General features: G+C 37.3%; 1 protein-coding gene across 1 annotated transcript in view; it reads left to right on the top strand.

The window, feature by feature from the left end:
* Window positions 1–1,690: 1,690 nt before the first annotated feature.
* Window positions 1,691–24,679, top strand: part of cntnap2b (contactin associated protein 2b) — a gene marked incomplete at both ends in the record, with an annotated part of 40,733 nt that continues 17,744 nt past the window's right edge. Inside the window, 7 exons of the mRNA XM_081373435.1 lie at window positions 1,691–1,769; window positions 16,429–16,539; window positions 17,170–17,363; window positions 19,204–19,351; window positions 19,728–19,931; window positions 20,799–20,983; window positions 22,488–22,631. Coding sequence (XP_081229561.1) covers window positions 1,691–1,769; window positions 16,429–16,539; window positions 17,170–17,363; window positions 19,204–19,351; window positions 19,728–19,931; window positions 20,799–20,983; window positions 22,488–22,631 — 1,065 coding nt within the window. The remainder of the gene's footprint in view (window positions 1,770–16,428; window positions 16,540–17,169; window positions 17,364–19,203; window positions 19,352–19,727; window positions 19,932–20,798; window positions 20,984–22,487; window positions 22,632–24,679) is intronic.

Raw genomic sequence — 24,679 nt, forward strand, 5'->3', positions numbered from 1 at the left:
TTCTCGTGTTACGCATCACGTTTGAGCTTCACCAAGAACCAATGAGGTTCATTCTCGTGTTACGCAGCACGTTTGAGCTTCAGCAAGAACCAATGAGGTTTGTTCTCGTGTTACGCATCAAGTTTGAGCTTCTGCAAGAACCAATGAGCTTCATTCTCGTGTTACGCAGCACGTTTGAGCTTCACCAAGAACCAATGAGGTTCATTCTCGTGTTACGCAGTACGTTTGAGCTTCTGCAAGAACCAATGAGGTTCATTCTCGTGTTACGCAGCACGTTTGAGCTTCTGCAAGAACCAATGAGGTTCATTCTCGTGTTACGCATCACGTTTGAGCTTCTGCAAGAACCAATGAGGTTCATTCTCGTGTTACGCATCACGTTTGAGCTTCTGCAAGAACCAATGAGGTTCATTCTCATGTTACGCATCACGTTTGAGCTTCTGCAAGAACCAATGAGGTTCATTCTCGTGTTACGCATCACGTTTGAGCTTCTGCAAGAACCAATGAGGTTCATTCTCGTGTTACGCATCACGTTTGAGCTTCTGCAAGAACCAATGAGGTTCATTCTCGTGTTACGCATCACGTTTGAGCTTCTGCAAGAACCAATGAGGTTCATTCTCGTGTTACACATCACGTTTGAGCTTCTGCAAGAACCAATGAGATTCATTCTTGTGTTACGCATCACGTTTGAGCTTCAGCAAGAACCAATGAGGTTCATTCTCATGTTACGCATCACGTTTGAACTTCAGCAAGAACCAATGAGGTTCATTCTCGTGTTTCGCAGCACGTTTGAGCTTCTGCAAGAACCAATGAGGTTCATTCTTGTGTTACGCATCACGTATGAGCTTTTGCAAGAACCAATGAGGTTCATTCTCATGTTACGCATCACGTTTGAGCTTCAGCAAGAACCAATGAGGTTCATTCTTGTGTTACGCATCACGTATGAGCTTCAGCAAGAACCAATGAGGTTCATTCTCGTGTTACACATCACATGGGATACATGGAAGTATCTTGATACATGAGAGTATATCTTGCCCCCACAAGTGCAAATGAGAAAATGATCAGTGTACGTTTAAAACACAGTCTATTTCTCACAGTAAGCTATATGGCTTCAGAAGATTTGGAGTGGAGTGCACAAGGCATGTGCACTATGTGTGACCCTTTTCCTCCATTCACAGCATGAATACTCTTCAAAACCTCTTGTTTTGTGTTCCGTTCAAGAATAAAACATTCATGTTTGGAACCACATGACGGCAAGTAACATAAGCGCAGACATTATTTTTATTTTTTTCTTGTACTTGCCCTTTAAGAACTGCCCACCCCTCTGTTCATATCTTTCAGCGGCTCATTGAGCATTACTCTGCAGGTGGACTGTACCACTTTCACCCGCAGAGGGGGGAACGTGAGACCTCATTAACTTCAGCACCTGGACAGCGACCGTCCCGGAAACCCTCCTCTGGTGTAACAATGCGAGCATTCAGTGGAACGATATTCCTCCAAGAAATGCTTTGACAAACAATGCGATTTCCGAGACCTTTTCTTGCTGGGAGATACGGAAATCTGGCTGTATTGCGCACGTATATCTCGCAGAAACAGCGCCAGTCCTGAGGCTTCCCTTCCGTGCAGGGAGGGTGCGAGTGAAGGAAGGACAAAACGTCGCGGTTCTCTTTGTTTACATCGGAAAAAAGTGAGAATGCGACGGATTGTCGGACTGGAGGTGCCGCTGATATTGTGGATATGGAGTGTTTATGTGAAGCTCAGCGCAGGAGCCCGTGAGTACATGAATGTGTGCGTGTGTGTGTGCATATGTGTGTGTTCAATGATCTTATTATGCGTCAGCATGTGACTCTTCATCTATTCAACATCAACACTTTATTATGTTGCACTTTTAAATAAGCTGGTTGAAATAGAATAAAATGAAATAATTTAAACCATGCAAACGGGTTTATTAATAAATAAAAAAAGACATCAGAAGTTGATTTATAGGCTTCGTGCCATATGGTCGTATGAGATTTCATGCATTAATGCTCTTCTGGTTGCATGGGAGTATCTTTGGAAAATCAACGTTTTGCTGTTCTTTTGCCTGTCTATGTGGGTGTTTCATAAGCTTTGTTTATGATTATGAAATATGGTGCTCACTTGGTGTTGAAGGTGGCTCTCAAAAAGTTTTTTGACCCAAAAAATAGATAAGAGCGTGTGTATATTTCTAAATACATCATGATTACATCACTGTAAAAAATGCAAAGTTGAACCATAAGGAATTATTTATAACTAATTAATTTGATCCTTTAAATTACGTTTCTTGTTTAATGTCTGTGTTTACGGTGGTTCAGGCATATTAAATAATTGCTGATTTTATTAGTTCAGATTTATGTTAAATAAAATCCCTGGTGTAGTCAAGTATTGATGCTGTAGTCGTTTTCCTCTGGCTATTATAGATCAGTGGCATATACTAATGGAGAATACAGGTCAAAGCTGTCTGAAGAAATGGTTCTGCAGCAATAACATGTAGCCTCATTTTACGCTTGGGGTAAGGCATTAATAAATAATACTTAAAAGAGATATGTGGACATGCTGGCGCCCTTTAATATGGTATGTACACGAAACAAAGAAATAAAAAGGGGCGATTGAGGGGATTATAGATGTTGGATAACTAAAACTCAAAACTGCATCACAGAAACCTGAGATGCACCAGGAGAAAATGTGGAGCAGCACGTGTCGTGTGCCACCTACGGTGGATTAGTTTACTGTTAGTTCATCCATCTCAGATTAGTATGTAAAATGTAAGTTCATTAAATACTTTCAGATTATACCAGATTTGGCATTGTAAGGCTCTGAAAAAAAATTGGTTTAGTATTTAATTAGAAACAGTTTTCACTCGAAAATGTCTTCAATTTCACAAAATATGATAACACATTAAACATGAGAAGTAGAAAGACTGAAATAGTATTACGTAGTATTAACATACTCCAATAATCTGTTTTATTTACAATTTTATTTTACAGTGTAGTAAATAAAGTGTAATGGAATAACCTCCAGTTATCAATCAAATCGGCATCTCCATTGGTCAAAAAAATCATATTTAACCACCATGGCAACATTTTAATGAGAAATGATAGTGATCACACACTTATAAGCTACTTATAGAAGCCGAATGTAACACTTTTGAATCCATTAAACTAAAGACTCAGCACGAGTCAAGACATTTAGACATCAAACAATGTATGAGAAGTTTTTGATGCAAAAATTAATATTTTGAGCTTTTCCCCATACTTGTGGCTCTAATATAGTAATTGTTATTCAAGTTGTAAAAAGTCTATCTGTGAAAATATGTTATTGAGAAAATTCAAACAAAACTTTGTTTACTCACCATCATTAAACTTTCTTTAATTTTAAACAACATTTTGGTCCAAACTATGTTGGACCCCATTGACTTTCATTGTACGGACACGCTTTTATCTTTTTATGTTCCACAGAAGAACGAAAGGTTTGGAACAACATGTAGCATGCCTCAGTTATATTTGCAATTTAAACATGGCTGTTTCTGATATAATTTATCCTTATTCTGACTGTGCCTATAAAACATTTATGAAATTGCCTAATTCTGCTCTGCAATACAGACAGAGATGAATACGATCTGATTCAGCTCTCCTATTGGTTGTTGCAGTGCCTCTAGATCAGTAGTGCTGTGTATTGTGATGCTAATGAGAAAGCTCATTTAGATTCGGGCACCTGCCATGTTGATTTGTGGTAGCGCGTGCCGCCCCGTCATCTCACCCCTCCCCCATTCTCCAGGCACCTCCCTTTGTCCACCGGAGATGGACACGAGTGAACAAAAGCCTCCGCGTGTCTCAAGCACACACTTCCAAAGCACTTCACGCCCCGTTTCTGTACCGTCACACCTCCAGGGGTTGGTCAGGTTGGCGGTTATTTTGGTTTGCTGGTCGTTCATAAACAAGGTGGACATTTAGTCGAGGGTTCATCACGGGAGAGCAGTTTCAAAGACAGCAGAAGTGTTTAAAACAACAGAAACTATAGATAGGTGGATTGTATTTACATATATCATGTATGAGACCCTCTCAGAAAACCTTCTGCATTTATACAATTTCAAAAAACATAAATTAGTGTGATTTATAAGCTGTTTTCCTCATGGCAACCAAAAAATTTCTCGGTATTTACTGGTATTACTATCCTTGCCGGGACATTCATCACAACATTGTTTACTAGGCACACACACACAAACACGCACATGTAGTAATTTCAATTTTAAAGTATTTATACATTGTGATAGTATTTTTACTGCCTTTATGCTGATTTAAATAAAACAATTGTAGTACTGTATTTTTTTCTACTGTAATACAGTAAAGATTTTGGAAATTACAGTAATAGAATCTAGCAAGCGATTAAAAACAAAACAAAATTCAAACTCATTACAGAAATGAGAATTTGGGGCAAAATGTGCTTAACTGTCATAAAAATAATGCCACAATGCAATTTTTTAATTTTTTTTTTTTTTACCTAAAACGGTCCTGTTAATTTTCTTTATACAAAATATATTTTTTTTCTTTTTAATTCATGTGGGCATGATTTTTGTGAGATTCCCCCCATTGCGCCTCTAGGTATAAAGCCTTCATTTACTCCCCCTGTCTGATTATCACCCACAGTCCCAACATGCTCCATGAATCTGAATCACAGATTCACCCTGGAAGACGTGAACGACACAAAGCCTTCCGGCAGGCCCTCCTCCCCATCCGGGCTTCGAGAGCTCATGTTTTCAATCAAATCCCAATTTATAGGCAATCCCCCATGAACAGATGTGGTTTGGAGAGCAAGAGGAGGCAAACAAAGGCCAATTGCGATGACCTGTCAACTCATTAATTCAAGATGTGGCTGTTGACTGTAGCTTCATAACTGACATCTTACACCACAAAGGTAATTAAACATGTTGACTCAGAACAGATGCTGGCTCACATGAGCTGGATTCAGCCATGAGTGAAACAGCTTTTAGTGTCTTAATACTCACTCTATGTAGTTTCGATGGGATTATCAATCCATTGACTCAAATTGTTAATGTTGCACTGGTAAAAATGTATTGTTTCATGACCATAAATCCCAAACAAAATTCCCATAAGACTGAGAGGCTTTTAATACTTTTATTCTTTTATTTAGAAAAAGATTTTTGTTATGGTGTGTGCAGGCAAGCAGATGACGACAGAGAAGATTAAGGTTCCAACACAAAGATTACTTATATTATAATCCAAACAGGTAGCAGAATAACACACACATGTGCAAAAACGTGACCGGACAATTGAAGGGGTGGTAATACCCCTTTTTGCAAGAATTTGTGAATTTGAAGTTTTAGCTCAAAATACCCCATATATCATTTTTATAGCATGTTAAAATTGTCCCTTTTTGAGGGTGAGCAAAAACGCGTCATTTTGTGTGTGTCCCTTTAAATGCAAATGAGCTGCTGCTCCCGGCACAGAGGGCGGAGCTTCAACAGCTCGTGTGTTAGCGGTTAGCAGCTTGCAGACATGCACTAAAATGTCTTTTATGCTCCAACCGGCGGTGTTGGACAATGATGGAGAGACTCAAGAAGAAGTGACAACATGTAGAATGCAACTGGACATTTCTGAATGGTTAGTTGATGAATTTATGTTGCTAATGTGGAGTTAACTATCTTCAAGTCATTGATTAATCAGATACAGCTGAAACAAACGAACTAATAATGGCGGTAACCTAACAGACCAACGAGTGGCGGGAATCTGAACAAGGAAGACAAGTGACAAATGAAAACAAAGTCTAGAAAAACAGAAACTAACTGAGCATAATGTTGACAACTTTTTATATATGTGTGATATTTTTCACTTAAATAGCGTGACCGCTCAGATTGAACTCTTATACAAACCGAAACCTTTTTGTCATCTTTGTGATGTTTCTGAAGTAAGCTTATCCTGTTTTCAGATACTTTAACTGAAAAAAATTAAATTAAAAATGCAGTGCATTAATTTTGCAGTGCATAAAATGACATACTTTTAAATCATAAATGTAGAATCTGTAGGTTAGATTTAACATACTCAACCACATCCTTCACAAGAGACTGCAGTGTTCTAGCACATCCACAGACTGCCTGGGACATACGGCTCACAGCAATGTCAAAATCACAAGCTTATTATCTGTCCTCTGAGATGGAAAGTTGAGTTTGCAAGACTGCAACAGAGAAACAACTAGTTTGGCAAGGTTTGCAAAAGTTTCTGCAAGACTATGGCAGAGTTAACCATGAAATATTAAATATATTTTAATAATACAATCATTTTGCATTCTTCCGCTGGTTCTGTCTTACTCTTATGGGTGTTTAGTTACTGAAAACGTGTGCTGCGTGTTTTTAGAAGCAGGCGTGAATTATGCATTTTACAATTTGCTGATAAAAACCATCTTCTTTTCCCACTATACAGCATTACTTGAGACGATGAGCACAGTGGAGGCTGGATGTTTATAATATCACGTCATAAGTTCTTAAGTATCTTTTAATCAAACACCATGACGTCAAACCTCTCCATATTTGATCTGAGAGCTGCAATCGATAGCATTCATATGCATGACAAACATCTTGCTTATGTGGCAATTTCCATGTATTCAACTCGTAATGCCTTTTACTCTGGTGGCTTTTCATTGTTGTGGCTAATACTTGAATAGATATGTCAGTATTCATCAGTATTCATCTAAATTTTTTATCTCCTTTTGACATTGATTTGTTCCTCCCATTTAATAATTGAATTTTCTCTTTATTCTGTATGCTTCTGTTACTGCAGGTATGATTGAAATAAGATATTGGTTTAAAGATGATCAGTATGGAATTATATGACTGTACATGAGCCAGACAGTGCCTGTATTTCTAATTACTAATGTGGTAGGAGGTGTTTGCTAGCAGGAACTGTTTGTTCAGGTTTGGTCAACTCAACTGTTACATCCATGTTTGAAGGCATTGCTGTGGTCATATTGTGTTCTCAGATGGTTTGACAGATTATTAGATAGATTGATGAATGGGAACCTCACTAATATATACACCAATAGGAAAATACACCAGTAATTTCATTAAGGTGACCTAACTCGTCATTGTGGCTGCTATAGGGCATTGCTATCCGGTTGCTAGGGTGTTCTTGGTGGATGCTACACCACATGCAAATTAACCTGTAGGTACATAAAGTTTAGAAGATGGTTGTGTCTGAGTGAGAAAAAATTAATGTAGTTGAAAGATGTAGTCATTGAATGTCTTTTGTGCCAAAGCAATGATAAATGATCCTCAGTTTAGTGCACACAGGGCCAGATTTACTAAACGGCAAATTAGCGTGACAGCCTAAATTCCATTATCTATCTATCTATCTATCTATCTATCTATCTATCTATCTATCTATCTATCTATCTATCTATCTATCTATCTATCTATCTATCCATCTATCCATCTATCCATCTATCCATCTATCCATCTATCCATCTGCCCGCCCGTTCTTCTGTTCGTTGTAGGTTTGCCAAATTATCGTCAAAGTTGAACTTTTCAATGTTTTTCTAGTTTCTTTCAGTTGCACAAAATTCTGGCCTCACACATTTTCCCACTGATTTCTTCAGTATTCTCTGTACAGTATTTTGACTGAGCTCACACCGTGTTGCAGGCTGCTGTATTATTGTGGTGTCATCGATTTCAGTTTCACCCGCTCCTAAAGCGTGTCATTCTGGCAGCCTCTTTCCAGTCTAACTGGGTGGTTCTTTGCCAGATTTATGCCGATAGTCAAAAGTGTGGCTTTGTGAGAGTCGTTCTTTGGCCATTGACTGTACATTGCTGGCTCAGTGGTCCATACAAATGCTGATAAAGAACCCAAACATTTGACAACTGAGGTATCGGTCCAAATACAAACTGCCTTACTATTTCAGTGAGACCAATATGTCTTTATTTTTTTCTTGTCTTATTCGCTCTCTGTTTATCTATCTTCCTATTACCTAAGATCGCTGCATTAGTATTGGAGAACACGCATTATGCTCCATAACCTGGCGAGCTGCCTTGTCTCTCTATATTGGAACCTGTGCCAAACTGGAACGGGAAAAGTGAATCTGTGGTATCAGTTTCAATCTCTCATGTGGTTCACTTCAATCTCGTCTAGTGCTGCGACTCAGAGAAGCAGCAGGTCTCTGCTTACACTGTAAATGCAAGTTTATACTTGCACTACTGTTTAAACCTTTGGGGTAGGTATGATTTTTTTGAAAGAAGCCTCTTATGCTTTGTTTATTTGATCAAAAATACAGTAAAAATAGTAACATTGTCAAATATTATAACAATTTAAAATAATGTTTTTAAAATAATGTGACGCAAAGCTGTATTTTCAGCATCATTACTCCAGTCTTTTAGTCACATGATCCCTCAGAAATCATTCTAATATGATAATTTGCTGTTATTTCTTCTTATTATAAATGATCAGAACAGTTGTGCCGCTTCATGTTTTTGTGGAAACCATGATACATTGTTTTCAGGATTATTTTATGTTTAAAAAGTTCAAAAGAACAGCATTTATTTGAAATAGAAATCATTTGTAAAATCGTAAATGTCTTTGCTTTTAATCAATTGAATGCATCCTTGCTAAAAAAAAAAAAAACATCTCCAAACTTATGAATGAAGTATGAAGTGAATGAATGAAGTGAAGAATGAAGTGTATTTAGACAAACTGCTTGTCTTTCTAAAGATGTGAATAAATATATAATTAAGTAAAAATACTGATTCAAGAACCTGAATTACTGATACAATGTTGAATCGATATATATTAATATATGATTGCATTTGCATAGCCCTATACAATAGACTATTTGACTCACAATTCATTTTGATACAGTTTGACAGTAAAAATACATGAAACACCTAAATATTGGGTAAAATAGTTCATTTTTATTAGATTGGGGTGTTCTTTAATCAGTACTTTTGGTACTGAATGAAATGTTAAAGTGCCCCTATTATGCTATTTATATCCTAATTTTGTTTTGGAGTCTCCCTACAGTAGGTATATGCATCATCCAAGGTCAAAAAAACACTTTATTTTTTTCATAATACACATTCTCATCTTCACATCATCTCATTTCTCACAGAGTCTGAAAACGGTTCATTCAAAGATTCAGTCTCTCTTTCCTAGAGCCTGCTCTTTTCTGATTGGTCAAATGGCCCTGTGTGTTTTGATTGGTCTACTGGTCCACAGGTTGGAAACAAAATATCCCTGAATTTCTCTCTCTCTCTCTCTCTCTCTCTCTCTCTCTCTCTCTCTCTCTCTCTCTCTCTCTCTCTCTCTCTCTCTCTCTCTCTCTCTCTCTCTCTCTCTCTCTCTCTCTCTCTCTCTCTCTCTCTCTCTCTCTCTCTCTCTCTCTCTCTCTCTTTTGTGGTAATCAGCTTCTAGGTAGGCAGCTCACTAGGTTTTGGAACAGGGTCACTAACCCTAGGAAAAGTCAATTTCATGGCTGTGAACATCATGGACTGATTTCAATACCCAGCATTCTTAGCTTTTTCACGTCTTCCCCAAACACACATACAAAATATGTAAGAGTCTTCACACTGCACAAACTGAAGATGAGTGTGTAGCGCTACCTAGAACAGGAGCCTGAAATATCATTATCTTTTTTTAGAGGACACAAAAGTTATTTTTGACACAACCTCGACTCAGCAGACTCAAAGTCAATTTAAACCTGTTGTTTTGGAGCTGTGTGTAATGAGCTGGAGAGGCAGAATAAGGACAGATCTCAGAGAGTGGAACAGACTGCTGGGAAAGGGTTTTCTGTGGTGGATCATAGAGGGGTGAGTGCTACTTTTTAAAAGTAGATTGTTCAAGATACTGTTCGAGACATTTTTCAGCAGCTCTGGTGATTCTAGTGGTGCAGAAATAAAAATAGACATAAATGGGTCAATAGTGGACATACAGTAAAAGTATAGAGCTATAAAATGAATGTGGAGCAGTTCAGATCATTTTGATCATCAATGTTTGAGTTCATATTGAGATCTCTGACATTTGATTGTGGACTTTTGGTATTATGGCAGATCTGAGCACAGTTTTAGACCTTGTTGAGATTACTAGGATTACTTTTAGGGCCCTATGAAATCCATTTTATTTTTTCCCAAATTCAACATTATAATTTTTCGGGATTCTGTTTTTAATGGTTTTATTTAATAAAATGTTATCAATTTAATAATTAATAAAATAAAGACACTTAGAACATGCAGACTTCATATTTCAGTAGCAGTCCAGTTGAGGTTTCTTGTGGTTTCTAACAGTCTAGCCCATGTCATGATTTGATTTAGTATGCTGCGCTATTTTTGATTTATTCATCCGAATTTTGCCAAATTATGTGCCACCATACAAAATTTAATTTTTATGACTGGATGGTAAATGCCTTCGAACTGCCATTGGTCCGTGGTGATTATGTAATAGCTGGGTGTGGTTCTGAGGCTCCACCCTCTTTGACGTGGAAATCTTCTTCGGTTCATTTCCTCGAGTCCGTCGAGGTCAGAATATGGAGAGCTGCTTTATAGTAGAAATTGAAGTGTAATTCTAATAGAAAGCAACACTGACACAATTTTTTTCATGTTTATTACTCTAAAGCTGTTTGGTTTCAAGAAATCTATTGTATAAAGTGCTATATAAATAGCGTGATGTGATTGACTTGACTGGAGTGCAGATTTTCTGAGCTCGTGCAAACATCCACATCACTATGATCAGATGCTTTCTTAACTGCTGTTTTCTCACTGCCGTCATTTGTGTGTATGTATGTGCGTGTGTTTATTTTGTAATTTTTAGGAAAGCGCGCAGCAAATATTTACATATTCATTTAAACGTCGCTCTCAGCAGTGTGCGTGGCATTGGGATGTCCGCTCACAGTATAGCGCTGCAAACGTATTTCGAACTTCTTACCCCTAAATGAAAAACGAAAAATAAATTCGTTGTGAGTGTATTGGGGCCTTTACATGTGACTTCTGCTTGCAGAACTGCTTGCAACTCTGTCTGTCGTTTATTTATCAGACGTCACATCTTCTGGCCATCATCTTTACGTTAGTCAGTCCTCTCACAGGTTGATGGCCCGACAGCTTTTGACCATGACTGGCTGCCATCAGTATTGACCGGATTGCACGTGTAAAGCTTTTCTTTGTCCCTCAGCACGCGGGCTTCAGTGTAACAGCGTCTTATTGCGCATTATACCATTTCATTGAAAGCATTCAATTGGTTTTCTGAACAAAAAGCCAAAGGAAAAGGGCATATGCAAGACAGTGTTGATGTCCAAAAGGCATGCTGTTTTTCTTTTGAGTAAGAGAGAAGTGAAGTGTACACTACTGAATCATGAATGTAAAACACCCTGCTGCTCCTCAAAATGAATGGTAAATTATGATCTTCACTAAAGAACTCAAGTAAGGCACCCCACCTTTATTCTGTTTGATCTCGTAAAATATATCTCTACACCTGCCAGTGGTGGTTGAAATGAGAAAATGTACTGCAGCGATTTTCCTTATTGTCCAACTGTGCTTAATAAATAAATAAATAAATAAATAATATATATATATATATATATATATATATATATATATATATATATATATATATATATATATATATATATATATATATACAACACACACTAGCGGTTAAAAGTTTGGAATAAATACGTTTTTTAAGTGTTTTTTATGGTTTTGTTCACCAAGGCTGTATTATTTATTTGATGAAAAATACAGTAAAAACAGCATTGTGAAATATTATTAAAATGTAATATTTCACAATGCTGTTTTTACTGTATTTTTCATAATAACTGCTTTATTATTTTTCAATAACTGCTTTCTATTTGAATATATTTTAAAATATAATTTATTCCAGTGATGGAAAAGCTATTCTCCAAAGTTCTCAAAAATGTTCTCACTGGCTGTATTTTAGTCATTTCTCATTTGCCTGCTGTAGGGCTGATATCAGTCATCTGAGTTATTGAACAGCACCTGAGGCTGAAGAGAGAGATCAGCATTGAATCCATAAGATTCACAGGCTCTCTGGGTAAATGAAAGGTTTATCCCAGGAGAAGATCACGATCAATATATGAGTACTCTGGTGTTCGATCAAAGAATATCCTCTGAGCAATCGACCCTCTCGCTCTAATTCTAGAGCTCAAAGGAATTCATGATCATTGCACTGAAGTGTTTAGGTGTACGTGGAGGGGTGTGTGTTTTTGGAGCCGATAGACTCGTGCTCTGAAATGAGGCATGGCCTCGCTTCAGCCGACACACCTTCACACATCACATATGCGATCCTGGACCACGAAACCAGTCACATGGGTAATTTTTTTTAAATTGAGATTTATACACCGTCTGAAAGCTGAATAAAAAAGCTTTCCATTGATGTATGGCTTGTTAGGATAGGACAATATTTGGCCGAGATACAACTATTTGAAAATCTGGAATCTGAGGGTGCAAAAAAATCTAAACATTGAGAAAATCGCCTTTAAGTCAAGTCAAGTGTATTTGTATAGCGCTTTTCACAATACAGATTGTATCAAAGCAGCTTCACAGTATTAAATTAAAATAATACAACAAGGTTTGTTTCTAATGGAATTTATTGATTGATAAAATTAAATTTAAATATCCCCAAAATATCCCCAACTGAGCAAGCCAAAGGCAACAGTGGCAAGGAACCGAAAAACTTCATCAAGTGACCTAATGGAGAAAAAAAAAACCTTGGGAGAACCCAGGCTCAGTCGGGGGCCAGTTCTCCTCTGGCGTTTATGAACTAAAGACCGGATTTAACTGTAAGATTAAAAATATTATATGAATGCCTGGCTGAAAAGATGCGTCTTTAATCTAGTTTTAAACTGGGAGAGCGAGTCTGAGCAACGAACAGTATCAGGAAGACTATTCCAGAGTTTTGGAGCTAAATGTGAAAATGGTCTCCCGCCATTGGTGGATCTGGATATCCTAGGTATGACCAAAAACCTCGAATTTAGTGATCTTAAAGAGTGCGATGGATTATAGGGCGATAGAAGATCCGTTAAATAGACTGGAGCTAAGCCGTTTAGGGCTTTATAAATCAGTAGCAATACCTTGTAGTTAATACGGGACTTTATAGGTAACCAATGTAGTGATATTAAAATCAGTGTTATATGATCATATTTTCTTGACCTAGTAAGAACTCTAGCGGCTGCATTTTGGACTAACTGTAGCTTGTTTATTGAGGATGCAGGACAACCAGCTAATAAAGCATTACAGTAATCTAGTCTCGAGGTCATGAATGCATGAACTAACTTTTCTGCATCAGAAACTGATAGCATGTTACTTAGCTTAGCAATGTTTCTAAGGTGGAAGAATGCTGTTTTGTAACATATGAAATATGATTTTCAAAAGACAGGTTGCAATCTAATATAACACCCAGGTCTTTTACTGTAGAGGATAAAGTAACAGGAAATCCTACTATGTTAAAACTGTATTGTGAGAGGTTTTGTGGGTGTTTTTTTTAACCAATAAGTAGTTCCTCTGTCTTTAAAGTTGTCCATTTATGTTCACGATTGTGCTGCATTCACTCACAAAAAATAAATGTTTTATATATGTACGGTAGGAAATTTACAAAATATCGTCATGGAACTTGATCTTCACTTAATATCCTAATGATTTTTGGCATAAAAGAAAAATCGATAATTTTGACCCATACAATGTATTTGGCGATTGCCACAAATATACCCGCACTTGGGACTGGTTTTGTGATCCAGGGTTACATGACACTGTTGTCTACTTGGTAACCAGTACATTAGCTTAAAAAAAAAAACATTATTAGTGGCTAAATTATGTTTTTGAGATGGAAATGACTCCATAACCTTTCTGCTCTGGGTGTTTATCGACATGAGCACCGGGTACAATGTGTCTCATGCTGATCAAATTAGTAAGCACATTTCCGTGTGATGGGAAATAGCCATATTTGAGGACTCGACCTCATCACATCTGGCTGAAGGTCAACACTGCAAATGTGCTTGCTGACATTTACATGATCTCTGAAGGGTTCTGTTTCAGTAGATGTAGAACATGTTCGAGAAAATCTACCCATGTCATCACAGCATCGGCACATCCTCTCACAGCGGGAAAGAATCCCTCATGTCTGTATGTGAAACCCATCTGCTGCATGATGACTCATTGAAATGTTCATGCAGCATTCTCCATGTAGACATCCATCTGTGTATTTAACTGATTTAAAGTCACTTATAAAACTAGTTAACATATATGCATTGCTGGTTGAATATTGTGAACATTATCACAGTTCACCCAATAAGTTATAGATTTGAATCAATTTGAGAATATGGATGGATTTCTTGAAAAAAGATAATTTGAAAAGTCAATGGTGTCCAATGTACTTTGGACCCCTAAGTTCTTCAAAACATCTTATGTGTTCTGATGAAGAAAGAATTGCTGTAAAACTGTAAAAAAAAAAAGCTTTTAATAAAAACATTTTAGCTTTTAGTTTTATATGATCAGTTTTCATTTTAATTTTAGTTTAAAGGGGATCTATTATGCCCCTTTTCACAAGATGTAATGTAAGTCTCTGGTGTCCCCAGAATGTGTCTGTGAAGTTTCAGCTCAAAATACCCCACATATCATTTATAATAGCTTGTCAAATTTGCCCCTATTTGGGTGTGAGCAAAAACACGCTGTTTTTGTGTGTCCCTTTAAATGCAAATGAGCTGATGGACCCCACCCCCTTTCCAGAAGAGGGCGGAGTCTTTACAGCTTGTGCTTTGGATACAACAAAACTGGAGAATCTCACGCAGCCAAAATGTCAGAAATTGTCAGTGGCGGTGTTCAGCCTTACATGTTCGAACACAGATGGAGAAACTCAGGAAGAAGCTACAACTTTTAGAATGCAACTGGACGTTTCTGAATGGTTAGTGGATACATGTATGTAGTTAAGTTGATTCAACTCGACTAGCATATTAATCAAAAAATCTTTCAGAAACGACTTTTTGTTGTACTGACCCTCATTTATCTGGCATAAAATTATTTATGTAAATATATAACACTTTAACAACTTCCACACATTTCCTTCATAAATGAAATTCAACTGGTGTCCTCAGTGGCTCAGATGCCGAGAGTCTATGATACTCCAAAAACAGAACATTTGTAATGCTTTTTGGTGCATTCATCATTTTAAATCTTCAGCTGCTACAGTGAGTAACAGCAATAGCGAACTGTTACGACTCACTCAGGGTGTGATCTATGCTAATTAGGGCAGATTGTCACCTGTCACCGCTTGTTTGGAGCAACTGTGTGATTTATGGGTATTATTTTTACCATTATAGGCTGGTTGTTTACACACACTGCAGACACACATCTGTGTTCAAACACAAAAGTGAATTTTGTATAGGTTTAAGTAAAAGATTTTTAAAATTTTGCACTTTTATTTAAATTTAAAAAATATTTTTTCTTCTTTATTTCTATTTAGCTTTAATTTATTTTTACTTTGCTATTTTAGTCACTTTTGTACTTCAACAGGCATAAGGCAACATTTCTAATTGTCATTTTCTAAGTTTAACTTTTCATTTAATATTTATATTTTATTTGATTTTAGCTTGATTTTTATTTTTTTTTTGTATCCATCGCCATTACTTTTCTCCACTGATGGTCATAAATATGGTGGATAATCTAAAAAAAAAAAAAATGCATGTGAGCTATAAATTGATGAATTGAATGCACTTGAAAAGAAGTTTTAAGATGTCTTTTTAATGCACTGTTTTTTGTATTAACACTGTTAATCATGAGACATATAATTAGAGTGGAGAGAGAAGAGTACTCAGACTCTGGCCTTGAATCTCTCCTCCTCTGGACAGATAAATTGGGTTACGAGGAGCCTATTTAAACTGCAGACTGACCGCACACACAGCGGCCAGAAACATGAAGGACCTTTCAGTGAGACACATGCTCCACTTCTGAAAGCTTTATGCACTCTGTGGAAACCTTGACTTTCCAACAAACCCTGAATTTGCTGAAAGATCATTTCAATGGTGTTTTCATGTATAATTCACTAGGATAGAAATCACTACAAGGTTAATTCTGTTAATTCTTTATTCTCTAAATGTGAAAAAGAGGCATTTGCAATGTTTCAGAACACCACATATCAAAGCTGCATTAAATGTCAGATTGTACCAAAGAGGAGATTTGCAACATAATGTTTACATCTGTGCATACTGCGATATTAAAGGATTATTCTATCACAAGCATCTGTGGCAAACATATGAATGACTGCATTTTTGTGTGTGTGTGTGTGTGTGTGTGTGTGTGTGTGTGTGTGTGTGTGTGTGTGTGTGTGTGTGTGTGTGTGTGTGTGTGTGTGTGTGTGATGTACTATCTGTTTAGAAATATTTCTAACTTATGTTTTTCCGTGTTTTATTCAGAGAGGTGTGATGAGGTGTTGGCTTCACCCCTTCCCTACAGCGCCTTCACCAGCTCCTCTGTGTTGGCAGCTGATTTTGGCGCTGGCTATGCAAAACTCAACAGGAGAGTAGGTGAGGGAGAGCTCTACGGCTGTGTTCAGAATAAAATACTAGCGTACTGCATATTATAAACAATAATGTTCAAAAGTTTGGGGTCGGTAAGATTTTTTAATGTTTTTGAAAGAAGTCTCATGCACAACAAGGCTGCATTTATTTGATCAATATTATAACTATTTGAAACAACTGTTTTCTATGTGGATATATTTTAAAATGTAATTTATTTTTGTGATCAAAGCTAATTTTCAGCATCATTACTCCAGTCTTCAGTGTCACATGATCCTTCAGAAATTTAAGGAAAAAATTAAATGCCTAGTCATTTGCATTACATTGTGGGATACACATCCTGTATAGTAGTAGTAGTAGGTCATCTGCTCATGTCCGCCATGTCTCTCTCCTCATTGGTTGATGTTCAGACAGAGATGTGCTGCAGATTAAGTATAAAGGATACTTTAGGATTTGCTTAGATTGCAATGTCTCTGTAGGTCATAATGAACTTTAATGCACATCCTGGCTACCGTTAAGGAAGTATAGTGTTGATGGAGCATTATGGAGCTGCGGTGTGGACTATCACATCGTAATTAAAGCTTGGCAGCATGTGTTGTTTTCTCACATCAGATTTGACTTGTACTTTGTGTTTCATAGGCAATGGAGGATGGTCACCGTTAGACTCCGACAGGTACCAGTGGCTACAGGTGGACCTCAGGGCCAGGAAACAGATCACTGCCATAGCAACACAGGGCAGATACAGCAGCTCTGATTGGACGAAACACTACAGGCTCTTCTATAGTGACACGGGAAGCAACTGGAAGCCGTATCGGCAGGACAGCAACATATGGGTGAGTTTACAGGGAAAACTGTGATTTATAGCTCAGGGAGTACATGTTGTTTTTGGGTTACCAAATCTGAGAACAACAGCTGCTGTTGTGTTGTTCAAAACTCACATGACCCACAAAAGTTTAGAAAAATAGTGAAACTTTTCCTCTTATTGTCACCGTTATGTTCTGTTAGTTTCTGTTTTCATGGGCTTTCAGTTTGTTTTCATTTGTCATGTCTTCTTTGTTCAGATTTCCCGCCACTCGTTAGTTTCCATGGTTACCGTTATCATTAGTTCATATGTGTCAGCTGTGTGATTAATTATCCTCATTTGTGTTCCTGCTTAAGTTGTTCCTTCACCTGCACTTGAGGTCCGTTATTATCTTAGCACAAGCACTGTCTCGTATGTTGGCTGTCTATTTAGATCTATTTAAGTAAACCCTGTGTTATACTATTTTCATCTTCGTCTTCGTCTTCATTGGAACTTAAGTGTAACACTTATATATTATTGACTGTAACCCCTTATTAAACTTTTTAAAATGAGAAAGTGCAAGACTTCTGAGAAATAAAAATAGACATAGATGAGACAATTGTTGACATAAAAGAGTTAGTTCATCCAAAAATGAAAATTATCCCATAATTTATTCACCCTAAAGCCATACTAGGTTTATATGACTTTCTTCTTTCAGCCAAACACAATCAGTTATTTAAAAAAATATCCTGGCTCTTCCAAGCTTTATAATGGGAGTGAACGGAGCTTGAGATTTTGAAGCCCAAAAAAGCGCATCAATCCATCATAAAAGTAATCCATACGGCTCCAGGGGGTTAATAAAGGCCTTCTGAAGCAAAGCCATGCATTTGTATAAGAAAAAATAGCCATATTTATTAGGCTACTTTATAAACTATAATCACTGGCTTCTGGTAACAGCCGTGAGCTGGTCAAGTTCCAGCGGAAGAGTGACCTCTGACCCGACTGATGAAAGCCTTGCATTTTCTGCGTCGGGGCAAAAAATCTGCATTTGAACATGAGACAACTGTCTATTTCTGCAGATGTATTCGTCTAGATTCCTCATTCAAAAAGGGAAACCGACGCTGCAGATACACAAAGCGTAAACAAAGCAGAGCGTGCTTACCGTTTTGAATATCAATCCTGCTGATCACGTTCTTTATTCCACTCCGCTCATGTTAATATTAAAATATTCGCCCAGGAACACTCAGGTAAGATGACGTAACATTAGAACAGTCTTCTATATGTAACGTTTTGACTTCTTTGCTCGCTGGTTTGCTATTATTATCATGCTCTGACTCATTCACTAAGCTGAACAGCCAATCAGAGTTGTTTCTCTCACAGACGGCCCAACGCCGATTCTACATGCTGAATCGGCCCAAAAAACCCAGACGTCGTCCGACTAGAGCCAACAGTGCGGAACACACCAAAAAAACTAAGTCGACCAACTCTCAAAAACGGCCGACGTCATGGCCGATCGTCGCCTTGGTGTGTCCCAAGGCATCTCTCACGATTCAAACAGATAGGGCTAGGTGACAAACTCAAGCTCCTCCCACATTTCTCTTTAAAAATTCTTAATTTGTGACCAGTGTTTTGTTTTGCTCTATCCTCTGCACTTCTGCGTTCGTCAGTACATCCTGCGTCAGGTCAGAGGTCACATAGTAATGCTGAAATACTCAATAACAGTGCTTATGAAAATAAATTAAGATGCAAAAGCCAGTTCTCCTGGAAACATGTGCCGAGATCCTGTTGTGGTTATCTGTGTACAGAGAACGAGCAGTAATGGTGTGTCTCACTCACAGAAGGAGGTTCTCTCAATGATTTTATATAAAGTGTTGACTTTTTCTCTGTCTCAGACGTTTTCAGGTAACTGGAACTCAGAACGGGCTGTGCGGCATGAACTTCAGCACCCTTTCGTGGCTCGATACGTGCGTTTCATCCCACTGGACTGGAGTGAAGAGGGGAGAATTGGTCTGAGAGTGGAGCTCTATGGCTGCGCTTACTGTGAGTGATGTCAAAGTGGTCATTTTTTATCATTTTTTAACCTCTTTGTGCAATTCTTACTTTATGCATTGCTTACTTACTTTGTTGTTGGGACAAATATAGTTGCATCATTCCTCATGCATCAATTGCAGGCTCTTTAGCATATTGTGGCTGGTCTTTTTGGGCTGTGGGCGGAGTGTTGAGTTCTCAAAATCAGAGTATGCATAATACACACTGAATGTTTATTTCAAGATCAAGGAATATTATGCATAATGATTCATGATATGGCCTCTTTAAAAGCTAATATTTTCAGTTTCACCAATGTTGCATCATTAGCATAGATATGAGAAAAGACTTGATATGTTTGTTTGAGACTGGTCCATATTTCTGCGTTCAGGGGCGGACATGATCAGCTTTGATGGCCAGGGAGTGATTTCCTATCGATTCAGACAGAAAAAAATGAAGATCTTGAAGGATGTGATATCACTGAAGTTTAAGACCACTAAAGGAGACGGCATTCTGCTTCACGGAGAGGGACAACAGGGCGATTATATCACTCTAGAGCTACGCCGAGCAGAACTGCTCCTGCAGATCAACCTGGGTAAAGTATTTAACTCAAGAGGGACAGTGGTACAATACCATTCAAAAGTTAGGGGTTATTGCGTTTTTTTTGTTTGTTTTTTTATCAATATTTTTAATTCAGCAAGGGTTCATTAAATAGATTAAAAGTGAAACTAAAGGCATTTACCATGTTACAAAAGATTTGTATTTCAAATCAATTTTAAAATTTCTCTTCATCAAAGATTTCTGAAACAGTTTCCACAGAAATATTAAGCAGCACAACTGATCAACACTGATAATAGAAAGAAATGTTTCCTGAACAGCAAATCAGCATATTATAATGATTTTTGAAGAAATAAATTACATTTTAAAATATTAAAATAGAAAACTTATTTTAAATTGAACAATATTACAGTTTTTACTGTATTTTTGATCAAATAAATGCAGCCTTGAAAAGACTTCTTTCAAAAACTTTAACAAACTTTTGAACTTTCTGTTTTATTTTATGATTGACAGCATGCAAACCCTACTGTTTTAAGTATTTTTTATAATTTTTTTGTCTCTTTAGCCATTTTATATGGATCCCGGTTTGACCCATCTGACTCATTAGTCAGATGGGTCAATAATTAGTTAATAATTAGTTAATAATAAGTCAATAAGTCAATAATTAGTTAATAACTAATGATCTTCACAACGCAAGTGAATCAATCAATCAAAACTAACTTTAGCTGGACAATAACTTTATTCTAGAGCTGCTGTAAAGCCTAAACAATCTGTTCCAGTAATTTCGTATTATCACTGTAAAGCTGCTTTGAAACAATCCATATTGTTAAAAGCGCTATATAAATGAAGATGACTTGACTTGACTCGTTTCATTAATGGCGTTTGATGTTTTTGTCTATTTCAGGCAGTAATCAGTACGGCTCCATTCAGGGTCACACATCAGTGTCCAGCGGCAGCCTGTTGGATGACGACCACTGGCACTCGGTTCTGATCGAACGCTACAGACGCAGCGTCAACTTCACAGTCGACCAGCACACGCAGAGCTTCCGCACCAACGGAGAGTTTGACCACCTGGACCTGGACTACGAAGTACATGACAGTTTTCAAATAAATCTGTTTTGTTATGTTATGTGTTCAAATAAATATATACACTGTATGTTTTGACATGTTATGTTTTGGGTTAGGATTATTCATCATTTTTACATTTTCAACTTTCTTTAGTGTATAATATTGCTGTTTGAGCAATATTGAGCAAGAAAAATCTCTGCAAACTTATCGTAACTCCATTGTAGCCCTGATTTTCTTCCGGGAATGAACACGTCACATAATTCCTTATTTATATAATTCCCGCCAAAAGCACATGCTAAAAAAAGGGGTGAGGCCTCGTTGAGTTAGTTATTACTGTGTTAAAACTGTCAGTTTTGGTAAGGGGCGTGACATTTCCCAAACACACTCGAAGTGCTTGATCACAACACACTGGTCCAGTCGACCAATCAGAGCACATTGTGCTTTTCAGAAGGAGGGGCTTCATAGAAACAGGAACTAAACAGAGCGTTACTGACAGACTGGGAAGAGAGGTGCTGCAACAATGTCGGAAATACGAAAAATAATGTTTTTTGAACATTCAAGCATGAAAACCTATTCTAGTAGACCCCAAAAACAAAATGGACTATGATTAAAGATTACAAGGGCACATGAATTTTAAATGAATGATGATGAATGGATAGATCATTTTATAATAAATACTACAGTATTCTAGCCTGGATGCCAGCCGAACTTAACCCTGTCCACAACATTTGAGGTCGGGAAGTTCGGTCTGGACTTGATCCGTTGTGGAGCAACTATGCTCGAACCAGAGCTGTTCGGACCAATCAATTTGTCAGGGCGGGCTTTATACAATGATGGACAGATGATCAACAGTAACGTTATCATCCACGTCACCAAAGACCACTTGAGTTGAATTCGTTTACAACAAAGATGACTGCCGCCATCGCGTCTGTTATAGAAGATATCGACAGCGCATTAATTTTAAAAGAGGAACAGAGAACTGCGATCAAGGCATTTGTCGATCGGAAAGATGAATGAAGAACATACGTTACTTACTCCGTTGCTCTGATTGGTTGTAGGTCTATCCAATTGAGTGCAGAGGCATTTTCTTTCTGGTTCAGTTGAAACACGTTCCATAATCACAGCCCAATGGAGCAGTATCAGACTCATATTCTGACTAGAATCTGAGTATGACGACGTCAGGCTAACAGTATTCCATAATCCAGAATTTCTGAATTGAACACATGCAATGTCAAGATTTTGCGGTAAACTATGCCTTTAAGATCACATAAAAGCCATTAAAACAATTATATATTTGCATATTATGTAATAATATCTCATGTTCCATTTACACCTCTCCCCCGCTCTGTTTAATCATCTTACCCCAATGCTACCGGGAACTGGGTCTTTAGCACACATATTATTTCATTCACTGTGTGGCATTTATTCAAACAGATAAGATTGGATAAGATGAATGTTTTGCTGTCTGTATTATAGATGGTAAATGTTTCCCTCACTTTCACTGCACTTCAATGTCTATTCCCAGATTACATTTGGAGGGATGCCAGTGTCTGCCAAGCCCAGCTCAGGGGCCAGAGAAAACTACATCGGCTGCATGGAGGCCATTCATTACAACGGGGACAACATCACTAACCTCGCTCGCAGGAGAAAAGTAGACACCTCCAGCTTTGTACGTGCCAAATTTACATGTCTATTTTTATCAAATGAACACTGCAGAGCTCTCCAATGTCTCGTGGAGATAATTCAGTGGCTGTTCAGAGGAATTGCTGTTATTGGGTATTACGTTACTCTAAAACAGCAGTCCTCAACCTATTTGACTCCCCCATTGTCAAAATATATATATTTTTTTACAGAAACCAGTACTGTCAATATATTCATTAATTTATGAATAAATACATTAAATTAAATTATTGGTCACACTTTAGTTTAGGGTCCAATTCTCACTATCAACTAACTATTAACTATGACTTTTGGCTCAATAAATTCCCAATCACTGCTTATTAATAGTTAGTAAGGTAGTTGTTAAGTTTAGGTATTTGGTTGGAATAAGGGATGGAGAATATGTTCATGCAGAATACTGCATTAATATGTGTTTTATAAGTACTAATAAACAGCCAATATCCTAGTAATATGCATGCTAATAAGCAACTTGTTCATAGTGAGTATTGGACCCTAAACTAAAGTGTTACCACATTCTTTAATAATTCAATAATTATAAAAAAATATATTTGAATTATATTAAAAATTAAAACAATTGTGTAATTTCAGATTCAAAAACTGAATGTTCTTCAGGGTTCAATAATGCATTTATATGACATATCCATGAAATATTCATGGAACCTTTCCATTGTACAAAAGGTTCTTTATAGTGAAAACAAATGTTTTAAAAATAAAAAAATATTCAAATGTCCTTAACACTAAGGGGAAAATGGTTCTTTTAAGAACTATTCACTGAAAGGTTCTTAATTTTTAGCTGTTTTGTTTTATATTTAAATAATTTTATATCCAAGCCCCTGAAAACCACTGCTCTAAAAGTTTTAATTACTTCTGATTACTATTTACAAGAAATAAGAAACGACCCCATTTGCTTTCTTAATACAGATTTTTAGGCATTCTGTTGTTTTTTCGATGAGTGTTCTAATTCGATTCTTTGTATTGTTTACAGTAATCTCAGCTCCCAAAGGTTTGCGGCTTTTATATCTCACATGAAATATCCAATAGATACAGTTCCTCTCCCTGCACTAACCTCAGTCATAAACAGAGATCTCCTTCCCTTTCCCACAATGCTCTGTGTGTGAGGACAGACGTGAAGTGAGAAGTGCTGTCACTGTGTGTGTTCTGTGATTATTCACAATGACTACATAATGACTGCCGTTATTGTCCACAGTCCATTTCTGTGCTGGAAAATCTAGGTCGTGCCAGTTTAAGGTGATTGAGTGGAGTTTTGAAACATGGTAGCTGCTTTTCCCAGTCCAAGGTAGTCTGCCATCTTAAATTAAACCTAGGCTCTTTTTGTCAATCTACCCGAGTCAAACTTTCGTGTAAAAGCATAATTATAATGGAAACGCCACTTTTAAGATTGACCGTATTTTCGTTTTAGGTCAAATTGCCTTTTGAATGGGAGTGCTTGGGGCACTTATATGTTAGCATCAAAATCGCTATTTTTAAAACACTAAGAAGGCTCGACACAACATAAAACTTTGCTCAAAGTATCACCAGGGGCTCTACACATTAACTTGAGCATTGACTACATTGTTTGTGTACACACAGTTTACTAAAAAGAAAGGTTTTGTATGACTCACTTTATCAGTTAGTGTTTCCGGTGGCTGAAATTTTGTCAGTCAAAAGTAGTTGATCTTTTGGTGCTATCATAGAAGTGCCCCATGCACTCCCATTCAAAAGGCATTTTGACCTAAAACGAAAATACGGTCAATCTTAAAAGTGGCATTTCCATTCTAATTATGCTTTTACATGAAAGTTTGACTCGGGTAGATTAACAAAAAGAGCCTAGGTTCAATTTTGGCAAGAGTTACGCTTTAAACAGCTTGACTTGACCAACCAGGCCCACTGGCTGGTATTTCCACCATGTAGACCAGTGTGGACTAGCTAGAAACATCACAAAACCAGCTACCACCTTAAATAGGTTTTAGCTGGATTTTCCAGTATGGTCCTGATGTGAACTATCCAGGTTTCCTAAATAAACCTCCCTCTTACTTT

Source organism: Scardinius erythrophthalmus, assembly GCF_964197995.2.
Source record: "Scardinius erythrophthalmus genome assembly, chromosome: 9".
Classification (NCBI taxonomy): domain Eukaryota; kingdom Metazoa; phylum Chordata; class Actinopteri; order Cypriniformes; family Leuciscidae; genus Scardinius; species Scardinius erythrophthalmus.